The sequence below is a fragment of the Bos taurus genome, chromosome 19, assembly GCF_002263795.3.
Source record: "Bos taurus isolate L1 Dominette 01449 registration number 42190680 breed Hereford chromosome 19, ARS-UCD2.0, whole genome shotgun sequence".
NCBI lineage: Eukaryota > Metazoa > Chordata > Mammalia > Artiodactyla > Bovidae > Bos > Bos taurus.
The window spans coordinates 17,694,117-17,706,627 of record NC_037346.1 but is presented as its reverse complement, the minus strand read 5'-3'; the positions used below and the strand labels follow the sequence as shown (position 1 = coordinate 17,706,627).

The 12,511-nt window shown below is 53.6% G+C and overlaps 2 protein-coding genes across 3 annotated transcripts in view; both read left to right on the top strand.

Annotated features, from left to right (window-relative positions):
* Positions 1-6,094, top strand: part of PSMD11 (proteasome 26S subunit, non-ATPase 11) — a 28,953-nt gene extending 22,859 nt beyond the window's left edge. Inside the window, exons 9-14 of one of the 2 annotated variants that reach the window (XM_024980015.2) lie at positions 1,321-1,383; positions 3,013-3,138; positions 3,616-3,651; positions 3,909-3,960; positions 4,259-4,401; positions 5,070-6,094. In XM_024980015.2, the coding sequence (XP_024835783.1) occupies positions 1,321-1,383; positions 3,013-3,138; positions 3,616-3,651; positions 3,909-3,960; positions 4,259-4,401 (420 nt within the window). In that variant the 3' untranslated portion in view covers positions 5,070-6,094. 2 annotated transcript variants of the gene reach the window in all.
* A 3,685-nt stretch (positions 6,095-9,779) lies between these two features.
* Positions 9,780-11,793, top strand: CDK5R1 (cyclin dependent kinase 5 regulatory subunit 1; the record flags this gene model as incomplete). The annotated part of the gene is given in 2 exon segments (NM_174512.3): positions 9,780-9,834; positions 10,594-11,793. A coding segment is annotated over 1 exon segment (924 nt). The 5' UTR covers positions 9,780-9,834; positions 10,594-10,728.
* Positions 11,794-12,511: the final 718 nt, after the last annotated feature.

Here is a 12,511-nt window from a genome sequence, read left to right as displayed (position 1 = left end):
TACCTTCCCACTCATTTCCTGAGTTTGGGTGTGGTCACGAAGAGACCTTCGGTGGTTGGTAGCCCTGTGTGAGATGCCTTTTATGCCTGAGCAGGTAAGAGTGCTCTGTGTAAAGGTGATGTCTCAGATGTGTGCATCATCACTTCTTTGTATTTTGCTTGATTATCACTAGGAAGTAAGAGTAATCTTTCTAGGTTTTGAGTGCAGTTGTGTCTACAGAAACATTGGCCATCTCACTGTATCTTTGATGGAATGTCCACTGCAGACGATAGCTTCCATCTATACAAATGGCCCTAATTGACTTTTCATCAGAAGAAGTTTCATATCAGCCCCTCGTTTTGACCAAAAGGATATTGGTTATTACTGTAATGAAAGACTCACTGTCATATCTAGAATTAGAGTTAATGAGGTGGGCCAAGAGAGGTGAAGTGTCCAGAGCACAAGGGCAAGTAGCTAGTACTGGTGAAGTCAGACTTTGAGCTTGGGTTATCTAGCTCTGAGTTTCAGGCTGTTCGCATCATTTTTCAGTCTGTAGGACAGATGCTGGAACAGACTCTACTAGTGATGAGTTTTGCATCATTTTTAAAGTCTGCTGTAGAAGACACTACCATCCTTGTTTAAGTACAGAGGCTGGTACCAGAGGAGCTCCTTCTTGTTCTTTGTACCTTGATGACAGCTTTCAAGCAGGAGTCAGGCCCACCTCTCAGATGATGAATGTTGCAGATTTCTTGCTGAGTGCAGACTTACTAGCTTGGTCAGGTGTCTTGTATAACCAGATTAGAGGTTGCCCCTCAACCGTTAATTATACCTTCATCACTCTGGGGTTTTAACATTCAGTGTAATATGTAGAGTTTTGATGCCTCAATTCCAATGCAAGTAAATCTTGGCTTATGTCCTGCACCAAACCCAGCAGAGTGAGTTTTGATAAAGCACGAAGTGTGATCAAGTCTCAGGGCAGGAAGGCATCCAGGGGTGTAGGTAAGGGTAGGGAGTCTTGGAGGAGGGGAAAGAATTCACACCTCTCTGGCCATTTTCCCTTTTAGCTTCTCATCTTTGGAGAATGCTTTATCAAAGCCTTTCTTTTGGGAAAACTTTGTACTTCCTAGTATCTTCACATCACTTCTGCTTTTGGAGGGAAACTGGCACACAGTGGTACTCCATTCCTCTGGCTTTTCTTCCCAGGCCTCTGAAGAAGAAGAGTCATGGGGCAGGTTCTTCCTTATAGCCAGGAGTTGTGTGGATGAATCACGTTTCTTATGACTTGTGGAGATGTGAGTGTGCGGAATAGATCACTGTCACTCTTCTTCTCTTTATTCTTAGACAGAAGCATTAAAATGTGTGGCTCAGGCGAGCAAGAACAGATCACTGGCAGATTTTGAAAAGGTAAGCATGGTATTGGGTTGCTAGGGAACCAGGTGGAGGGGAGGGCCATTTAAGTACTTAAAATGTTTTTTCATCTTTAAATGCTTACAGTTTCACAAGAAGTTGTAAAGATAGCACAGGGTGACCCCATGTCCCATTCACCCAGTTTTCCCCAGTGGTTACATCTTAAGTATAGTACAGGATCAAAACCAAGACGTAGAGGCTTCCTTGGTGGTCCAGTGGCCAAGACTCCCAACGCAGGGGGTCCAGGGGCCCAGGTTCCATCCCTGGTCAGGGGACTAGATCTGTGCCATTACAAAGACCCAGTGCAGCTAAAATAAACAAGTAAACATTAAGGAACCCAAAATTAAGAACTCTTTTCCCCACCCCCAAGAAGTAGTTAAGCTTTTGTACAGTGAAACTTGAGTTGTGAAATCTCATTTATATACAGTACATTTCAGTTTCATAAAGTTTTGTCATCTGTCTTGCACTTCATTTTTCACAACAAACCTATTACCTACATTTTATGCTTGGGGAAGCTGGGATTTAAAGAGAATGCCTGAGTCGCACAGCTAACTTGCATCAGGGTCTGACACAGGCACCATATGACATGGTCTTAGATGTTCCTTCAGCTCCAGAAATGCCAGGTTTGCATCTCCTCTGTGGACATCAGTGGTGATGTGTGCATCTGGGCTGAAAGACTCTTCCTTAGGATGAAATTCTAGGCTTACTTAGCCTCCTGTGCCTTTCACTCAATGTTTGCGAAGGTTTAGAAAGGGAGAAAAACCTGTCTAAGCAGCAGGGTGAGACTTATACTCTTCTGAGTCTGCTTCCTGTTAATCTGAGTATAAAGACCAACTTAATAAAAACAAACCTAGATCCAGGAAGAAAAATAGAAACTAGACATTGTGGCTCTCTGACTGTCCCCAAGGTTCATCATCTTCCTTGAGATTTCTTGTCAGTTTCATTTCCTTACTTGGCTTGATTTGCTTGCTTCCCTTAACACGTTAAAGCACAGCTAAAATGAGGCGGGATACTGAAGAATATTATTAAAGATAAATAGATCACATACATGAATAAACAAAGAGTTTAGATTATTTTATCCCCAAATTTGGATGGAACATTTCTAGCAGGAGGGATTAAAAAAAAAGACCATGATCAGATATTTGGGAAACACTAGGGCTAACAAAATTAAAAAGGGACTTTGTTTTCTGGTACCTGCAGCTATGTTGTGCTGATATTCCTTATAAAACCCTAAGAGCTAGCTGTGCAATTCAGCATTTCCCATTATTTAGCATCAGAATTCCCCTGCTCCCACTGCCTTGGAGGCTGTGCTTGTTCTGTGAAACACACATTGAGAACTGCTTGTGCAGTGAATTCAGCTTGTAAGCTGAACTGCTCGTGGGGCTTGCATGGTTTGAGTGGTCAGTGTGAGGCTTTCAGACAGAAGCAAGGTGCCTAGGGTAGGCTTCATCTTTCATTTCTTTGTGTTCCTTGTCTTCTGCCTTCATGGCAGCTCCTTCATTTCTGCAAACCCTCCAGGCCTCTTGGGTCGAGCGTGTAATTACGGGGCCAGCACACTCTGTAGGGAGCCGCAAGTAGCCCGTGGCTTTCAGCTCTCCTCTGTGCCCTTCTCTGCTCTCTTGGCAGGCCCTGACAGACTACCGGGCGGAGCTCCGGGACGACCCCATCATCAGCACACACTTGGCCAAGCTGTATGATAACTTACTGGAACAGAACCTGATCCGAGTCATCGAGCCCTTTTCCCGAGTACAGGTAAGAACCTCCTGGGGACTCCAGCTCTTCTCTGGTGGGAGGGGGTTTCTGGCTCGGCTTCCTCACTGTCTCCCCCTCCCTTCCCACACCCATCCAGATGGGAACTCGCTACCAAGGGTGTGCCTGGGATTAGGCAGGAGACCCCCTAAGAGCTTGGGATTTTATGACAGGGAACAAGAGTTGAGGAGAGGGGGGTGTCAGGTGGAGGCTGGTGAGGTCGCCCCTGCCTGTTTTCGGTGCAGCCTTCTCTCCGCTTTTGCAGTCACCGTGCGTGTGGTAAATGCTGTCTCCTCTGGGCATGTGGGACAGGAGTATGGTCATTGTAATGATGCAGGGAAGGCAGATGGACCAGGCATGGCTAAAGAGGATCTGGCCATGACATGCAGCCGGGATCCAAGATACGGCACTACCCTCATCCCAGTATTAGAGGCGAAAGTAAAACTTTCTGTGTTGGTGTCTTTTTACCTTTCCTTTTAGATCGAACACATATCTAGCCTCATCAAACTCTCCAAGGTAAGGAGTCCTGAGCTTGTCTGGAGGGTGGGGATGGGGAAGGGCGCAGGTGGAGGGGCTGCCGTTGACACCTACCAGGCCTTATTGCAAAGCTCCCCAACCTGCTGCTCAGTGGGGACTGGGGGCCGTGGGCTCAGAGTGGAGCTGCAGTGTTGCTGTTTCAAGCCATTTGCCCTGGGACCCTTTTATACAAGACTTTTGTGTCACTTAGCTGTCAGTAGATAGCTGATCCCCTTAATCATGTGCTTTGATTTTAGGCCGACGTGGAAAGGAAATTATCACAGATGATTCTTGACAAGAAATTTCATGGTGAGTAGCAGCCATACAGGCGAGGGTGCTGGTGGAGGTGATGAAGTGGTGAGGAGGCATCATGCTCTTGTTGATGTTGGATGACGACACTCTGTTGTTCCCCTTGGTGGCGCCCTGGGATCCTTGCCCACCTCATCCCTGTGATGAGAGCGTATAATAAACACGCACAAAGGGAACAGGAAGGTGACTATTGCCCCTCCTTTCTGGAGAAAGTGAGGCAGCTAGGGAGCAGGCTGCATCTTCAGTGCTTGTGTGTCTAATCCTTGCTTTTACCTGGGTTCGCTTGTGTTTCCTGCAGGGATCTTGGACCAGGGGGAGGGTGTCTTGATTATTTTCGATGAACCCCCAGTAGATAAAACCTATGAAGCTGCTCTGGAAACAATTCAGAACATGAGTAAAGTAGTGGATTCCCTCTACAACAAAGCCAAGAAGCTGACATAGGTGAGTGCTGGCGCCAGGCCGGCCCGGGCAGCGCTGTCTTCTGCCTGCTGAGACTGAACGCCTCCCGGTGGTCTTGCGGGCGGCTTCCCCGATTGACACTGCTCTGTCTTCTCTTGCAGAGTTGGATCTGTAGCGGTCCTTTGGAGAGTGTGTGTGGCGGGAGAGTGAAACCTTTGGGGAAAATGCTAGGAGATTCTTTTTTCTTTCTGTTCTACTTTTCGCTCGGAAAGTTTTTAAATCCTCATTTGGTGCATCTGTATTCCAGCCGATAGGTGTGCCAGTTTTCATGTAATCTTTACTGGCCCGACTTGGGAGTGGGAAAATTGCTTAAAAAAAAAGAAAAAGAAAAAAAAAAAAGGTTATTCTAAATAAAAGGAAAAAGGCTTACACTACCTAAAGCTGTGCTCTCTGCCTCCCGGGAGAGGGCCGCCAAGCCAGGCGCTCCACCAGCCACCGGGGCTCCTAACCCACCCGCTGGGCGTCACCTTGCCTCCTCTTCCGAATTGGGTGTTTGCCTGACCATCAAAGCAACGACTTTTTATTCTGTTTGTACCGAACCAAAACAAACAACTGTGTATAGACTGCTCTTTTCTTTTTTATTTGAAAATGAGGCGTTTCGGTGTTCTGTCCCCTGCCATACGGCCTGTCCGCCTGCCCTTCCCCAACAGTGGCCCCAGCAGACTGGCCGAAGGTCCCGCCGCCGCCACTGCAGCAGCAGCAGCAGCGCCTGCACGGCTCCGCTCAACCCTGGAAGGAATGGGACGTGGCCGGGAGCTCGTGCCCACCGTGGCCACACGGGGAGCAGTGTGGGCCCTCAGGGGCCTGCTGTGCATGTGGCTCTTTTTAACACAGTAAACTAGATTAGACGTCAGTGTTTTAATTGCCCCCCTCCTCTGCTCTTTTCTGTCTCTCCCTCCTTCCTGCCCCCACCCTCCCCAGCCAGATGACCACCCCATGTCTCCCTCCCTTCCTCCTCTGCCCCCAGGGGAGTCCGGCTGTCTGAAACCCTTCAGCTTCTCTCCCTGTCCCACCGCTCCTCTCCTGCTGTCAGATGGATTTATTCCTTTTTTAAACAGTGAACGTTGGAAATGAGACTGTGGGGTGTGGGTTTTTTTTTTCCTCCTCTTAATTTTCGTTGTTGGGTTTTTGAGCAACCTCATGTCCCCCTCCCAGGGAGCGTCTTTATTTACCTCTTAGAAATGGGACGGATGGGAGGTAGAGCACTGTTTTCCGCATGCTTTGTCTTACGATGAGATTATATAGCAAGGCTTTAATGCCATTTGGGCAGGTAAGCTTCTGCGCCTCTGTTGTGCTCAGCTGTATTCTCTTCTTCCTCTCATTTCCTCTCTCCCCTCTTTTTTCCTCTCCCCTTCCTGCCTCCTTCCTTCTTGCTGCCTTCCTTTTATCTTTCTTTCCCTTTCTCAGATTATCCTTCCAGGTTTTCGTAATAAATTTATATTTTGTAAAAGGATTTTGTTGTACCAGGTTTTGCATCCTCACTGAATCTGACTGGCTTTTATTTTCCTCTCCAGAATCAGGTTTTTGTTCTCACCATCTTTCCCCATCATGTCCAGTCACTGTTTTGGTTTTGGCACCATCAATATCAAATGTACAAACGGTTCTTGCTAACCAACACCAGGTATATCTGATGTTCAGATGAGTTCCAATAAAAACAATTTTTTTTTTTCAAAAAGTGTCCTTTCTTGAGTGCTGGAGGGCTTCTGATCAAGTCCAGACAGGTCAGTGTAGCCCTCGAGACTGGACAGAGCTCTGCTGTCTCAAATTTGCTCCATGGGAGACCTTTAGAGCCAGGGTCATGTGGAGGCCTTTGGGTGAGAAGGTTGGTCTGTGAGGTCTGAAATGGGCACAAGGGCTCAGTTATCTTTGTTTTTCCAAGGTCTCGTGGTCCAGTGAGGACATGGGGTTTGGGTTGTAATATCCTCTGAACCTGTTTCCTCACCTGCACAGCAAGGATGGTGCTTCCTCTGTGGGTAATTGCGGTGGGAGGGTTACATGCATTTAGCAGAAGGGCAGATGCCTGGAGAATCCTGGCATTCAGTTGTGGTTTAGTTTTAGTTTTTTTGGATCTTGTTCAAAAGCATTGGTTTTCATCCTGCTCCTCAGACTCCTGTGGGACTCTGGGGCCACGGGGAGGAGGGGGTGAGCTCTAGCTGCCAACTCCAGTCCGAGCCACTCTCTGTCATGTTTCAACGTGGTGTCTCTGTGTATAGTTCCACTTGAGGAGGAGTTGTGCTTCAATAAAGGGCTTTAAAAATATCCCAAAGGATCCAGGACCAGAGCAGGCTTGGCAGTCCCAGGAGCTCAGAGCCTGCCCTCCCCTCCCTCAGCGTGTCTGCTGACTCCTCTAGACCTGTGCTGCCCAGTGTGTGGCTGCAGGCCCCGTGCGGCCTTGCAGCCCTTGAAGTGTGGCTCGTTCAAACTGGGGTGTCTTGCAAAAGTAAACAAACCAGAATACTTTGAAGAAGGTGAAAAAAGAATGAAAAACTCATTGCTCAACTTCCTTTTTACATATGTTGAAATATTTTGTGCACTTACTAGGTTACATAAAATATACTATTAAAATTCACCTGTTTCTTTCACTTTTTAAATGTGGCCGCTAGAAAATACTGAGTTAACTCTGTGGCTTGTGTTTGTGGCTCACATTACTATTACTGTTTTTCAGACAGTGCTGCTCTAGACTTCGCAGGACTGCTTCCTTTCCCAGACCTCGATAAGCTGCATCCAGCTGCAGCTGAGAGGGTGGGGTGGCCCATGGGCTAGCCTGGGCCTGGCTCCCTCACTTAGAGGCCCTCCCTGGCACTAGGCTTCGCGGTGCCAGGGCTTCCTTGTGTGTTCATGAGATACTGATGGCGTTGGGAGCGGCGGCTGAGGCCCTTGGCTCTGAAACCCTGCTGCAGGCTAGAGTTATGTAATCTGTGCTGCCCAGAAGGGCCACTAGATGCTGCTCTGTGATGCCTGAGAGAACAAAGCATACTTCCTTAGGAGCCAGGGCTCAGCCTGGCTTTACTGGAACCCTTTCGGGGGCTGGCTGACTGGGGCACTGACCTCCCTTCCTTGGGAAGGGGGCATGCAGAGCATGGGAACGCTCCAGGAAGTCCTAGCTCAGCAGCGCATGTCCCAAGCGGGCTGGCCCTTCCGGCAGCTAGAGACAGACTATAGGATAAAGAGGCTGATGGATGGGGGTGGGATCTGGAGCGCTTCCCTGCAGTTCTCTGGTGAAGAGCGGGAAGAAAACAGCTGTGCATCATTCATCTGGGTCTGCCTCCTGGGTCCTTGATTCTGCCGTTGCGGGCAGATGGTTGCTCTTCCTTGTTTCGCATTTGGAGCAGTGATGGGAGCTTGAGGAGGGTGGTGGTGGGCTGGGTGAGCAGAGTGGTGTGGCTCCTCAAAACAGAGCGGGCATGACACGCGTGGACAGCGTCTAGGGTTCCTCGGTCACAACAGCCAGTATGCTGGCAGCACCATCCCGTTCATGCCCTGCTGCACACGTGACTTCACCTCTGACAAGTGTGAGGAGGTTGGGATAGTTCTGCCAAGAGCTCTTTCTGAAGGTAGTAGGTGAGGGCTGACTGGACAAAGGCAAGAGGGGACATGAGAGTGGCCAGGCTGGGAAAGGCCCAGGCCAACGCGAGCTTCCATCATGGTTTGGGGAGTAGGATGGAGTCAAGTGGAACTGCCCACCATGAGCTGAGAATAGTTAGAACTGCAATCTGCAGGTACCGGTAGCAGCGTGGGCTGGAAAAGGCCCAGGCCAACGCGAGCTTCCATCATGGTTTGGGAAGTAGGATGGAGTCAAGTGGAACTGCCCACCATGAGCTGAGAATAGTTAGAACTGAAATCTGCAGGTACCGGTAGCAGCGTGGGTCCAGATAGTTATAAGGGGTAGATTATAGGCTTAGAAATCTAAGCATATTTGGGAAAGTGGAAAGCATTTATTCCCTGCTTAACCATCCATAATCTGAAGGGGACACAGGAAAAGCAATGTGGTCACAGGCCAAGTCAGGAGCGGGGCCTCCACTAGGGGCAGAATGAAAAAAGGCTGGGGTCCAGCTTTGCCTTACGAAGTCACTGGGCCAGGGACCCGGAGGAGACTGATGCTCAGCTCCTTCTACAGGGCACAGCTCCATTAGAAAAGCAGGTAGGGGCTGTTCCTTGAGCATTCAGAGGGAGGGGCACACCAAGCTAAGGGCCAGCCTTTACCTTCTAAGTTAAAATGACAGCTGCTGTGGATGTTTCTGAAGAGCGCCACAAGAAGTAGCCTGAGTACCGAGCACTGCATTTCCACTATATGGCCACCCAGGCCGTTACTGACAGAGAAACCTCTGGGTAGTACTTCAGCAAATTCTAGTACTTTCTGATGATGTAGCATTGTTGTGACACCAGATTTTAATACTGCTCAGGGCAGTAGGCAGAGCTGACACAGGTTGCTGGAGTGGTCTGGGCATCAGGGGATTGGGTATTCTCTGGACTGCCACTTCCTCCTTACCAAGTCCAGAGTGGTAATTGGAAACAGGACATGGTTTAAGTCTCGCCTCTTTCCCAGGTTAGTGGTCAAATCTGAGTCACCCATCTCTAGAACCAAACTAAAAGAATAACAAGAAGAGCCGTTGTGAAGGATTCTTGTTCTTTGTGAAAAGAAAAGTTCTTAACAGAACCAGAATTTGACTCAGAATTTAATAATTTTAGGAGCACCGAGTCTTCAAATTATACCCGCTTAGCATGAAAAATAAAGTCGGCAGATCAGAGGCTGGTTGAAGCAAGTGCTTCAGTTGTACTATAACAGATAAAGAGGGCCTGTGGAAATTCTGAGGTCACATTAAGGATGGGCTCAGTATTCATCCGTCTCGGGGGCAGTGACCGAGCCAGGAGCCTCAGGGCCCTGTCCAGGTGTAGTGTGGGAAGGCGAGTAGCTCCGTGGAACGGCCCAGAGCAGCCTACGCCTCTGGCCTGTATTTCTGAGACTTACCTGGTTGGTGGGCATTGACCCGGATGGGACAACAGAGGTCTCGGAGGGAAAAGCACTCTGAATTCATGGGACAGTCCCCTCCGGATGCGCGTGGCACTGAGGCCTCCCCCCTCTCCGCCCTTGCTCCCTGAGCGCCCTAGCTTCTGTCCCCGGGATCTCGGGCATTAAATGGAAGGAGGCTACTCGGGTCCCAGCCTCCGTGGACTGCTTCTCGGGCGGCCGGGGCGCGGACGCGGCCGAGGGTGCCCCCGCCGCCGGCAGCTGCGGACGCCGCGGCGGGAACAAAGGCAGCACGTGTCTGGGCGGGGCGGCGGGCGGGGTCGCTCCCCGGCCCCGCCCCAGCCCTCCCCGTCCGGAGCTCCCCACCCGCCCAAGCTCAGCTGCGCGGTGCGTTCGCGAGTCTCACGCGGCCGGGCTGCTGCTGGCGCGGCAGCGCCGAGCGGGCGGTGAGCAGTGCGGGGAGGGGGCGGCTCCGCGGGGCGGGACGGGGAGGTGCCGCGAGTCCCCGCCGCCGGAGTCTGGGTCCTGGATGGGGCGCGGCGAGTAGAGAGGAGCCCGGAGCTCGCGGCCGCGTCGCTGCCCGCACCGCGCGCCGCTCGTGCTGAGCACGGCGGCGGCCCCAGCTCCCGGGTGAGACCAGGCCCGGCCGGCGCGTGGGCCGCGCGCGCGCGCGCCCGAGAGGGAGGCCGCTGAGGTGCGCGCCGGGGCGGGCGCGGGCGCGGCGGCGGCGGCGAAGGCGGCCGAGCGGGGGGCGGGGCCGCGGCGCCTGCAGAACCTTGGACAGAAGCTCCCGAGCCGCCGCCGCCGCGCGCGAGCCCCGCCGAGCCCCGGGACCGCGGCGCTGAGCCGCGGCGCGCATTGCGGAAGGTGCGGAGCGCCGGAGCCACCTGCTCGGTAAGCCTGCCCCTCGGGCAGCCCGCTGTCCCCGGGGGACCGGGGCCGCGGCCGCGCGCAGTGTCGAGGCGGGGTCCCCGGCCGCCTCCGCCGGCTCCCGCGCCCCCGCGCTGCCATCCGGACCGCGGCGGGAGCGGGTCTCGGTGCCGCAGTGGAGAGGCCGGGGTTGCGGCGCGGGGACGCGGGCGGGGCCGTGTCAACCAGGGAAGGCCCCGGGCGCGGGGCCGGGGCCGGGGCCGCCAAGGCCGGGGCGGAGGAGCGCGGCGCGAGCCCCGCCTGATGCTGAGAACCATCTTGTTTTGCCCCCACAGATCCGGAGGGGCGGCACGCGACCTCGGGAGCGCCCCCGCCTCCCCCTGGCCGCCGCGGCTCGGTGAGCGTCTTTCCTCCAGCCGGCAGGCTGGGCGCGCAGGGGCGCGGGTCCCCGCCCGGCGCGCAGCGGCACCATGGGCACGGTGCTGTCCCTGTCCCCCAGCTACCGGAAGGCCACGCTGTTTGAGGATGGCGCGGCCACGGTGGGCCACTACACGGCCGTGCAGAACAGCAAGAACGCCAAGGACAAGAACCTGAAGCGGCACTCCATCATCTCCGTGCTGCCGTGGAAGAGGATCGTGGCCGTGTCGGCCAAGAAGAAGAACTCCAAGAAGGTGCAGCCCAACAGCAGCTATCAGAACAACATCACGCACCTCAACAATGAGAACCTGAAGAAGTCGCTGTCGTGCGCCAACCTGTCCACGTTCGCCCAGCCCCCGCCGGCCCAGCCGCCCGCCCCCCCTGCCAGCCAGCTCTCGGGTTCGCAGACCGGGGTCTCCTCGTCCGTCAAGAAGGCCCCGCACCCTGCCGTCAGCTCCGCAGGGACGCCCAAACGGGTCATCGTCCAGGCGTCCACCAGCGAGCTGCTGCGCTGCCTGGGCGAGTTCCTCTGTCGCCGGTGCTACCGCCTGAAGCACCTGTCCCCCACGGACCCTGTGCTCTGGCTGCGCAGCGTGGACCGCTCGCTGCTGCTGCAGGGCTGGCAGGACCAGGGCTTCATCACGCCGGCCAACGTGGTCTTCCTCTACATGCTCTGCCGGGATGTCATCTCCTCCGAGGTGGGTTCCGACCACGAGCTCCAGGCGGTCCTGCTGACCTGCCTGTACCTCTCCTACTCCTACATGGGCAACGAGATCTCCTACCCGCTCAAGCCCTTCCTGGTGGAGAGCTGCAAGGAGGCCTTTTGGGACCGCTGTCTCTCCGTCATCAACCTCATGAGCTCCAAGATGCTGCAGATCAACGCCGACCCCCACTACTTCACGCAGGTGTTCTCCGACCTGAAGAACGAGAGCGGCCAGGAGGACAAGAAGCGGCTCCTCCTCGGGCTGGACCGGTGAGCCCGCCAGCCTGCATCATGGCTCAAGGATTCAATTCATTTTTAAAAATTTATTCTTAAATCAGATTTTGTGTACAGTATGTGTTTAGCAAAGCCACCAAGGGCCTCTCCCTTCCCACCTCCCCTCCTTGGGGTTTTCCTCCACCCTGCCAAGAACTCTGGGCGCTTCTGAACTCCTGAACCTTGTGCAGCATTCAGAAGATGTATTCAGAGCCACCCTGGCCCCCAACATCTCACTCTGGGGAATTGAAAGGACTGACTGGCCTCTGCTGCCTGCGCCCTTGCTGGACCAAGGCAGGGAAGGCGGCCCACAGCCAGGCAGCCCAGGGAGGAACTGGAGTTTCTGGTTGGAGGCCCTTTGCTGGCTCCTGTTCTGGGTCGTCTGTTCTCCCAGAGGCTCCTGAAGCCGGCCACCTGGACTGCGCCGCACGTGGGCTTAGGAGGCCAAACGCCCGTGGCCCTGGGACAGCCTCTTCAATCGAGGGGAAGCCGGCCTGGTGCGAAGATCATGTCCTCTAATTTGGCCATGCACGACCCTGGTTTGCTCTTTTTTCTTTTTTAGGGAGAAGGGCTTTCCTTTCATGGAGACATGGAACCGCCCCCACCCCCCAACAACCTCCCCTCCTTCGTCCCCCACCCCCAGCCCTGTTGGTAGTGTTGGTTAATGAGCTGGTTTGATTCACTAAGTTCTTTCATTTTGGGTCCCGGCTCCCAAGGGGTGGGGTGATGCCAGGGACAACTCCTTTCTTGGGTGAATTTTTCATTTGAATCATGCAGCTTAGTCACCCTGTGGCGAAGGCCAGGGCAGCTGCAGGTGCCCATTGTCAACAGCCTGCCTCCCGGGCAGGTGGGGCTGCCAT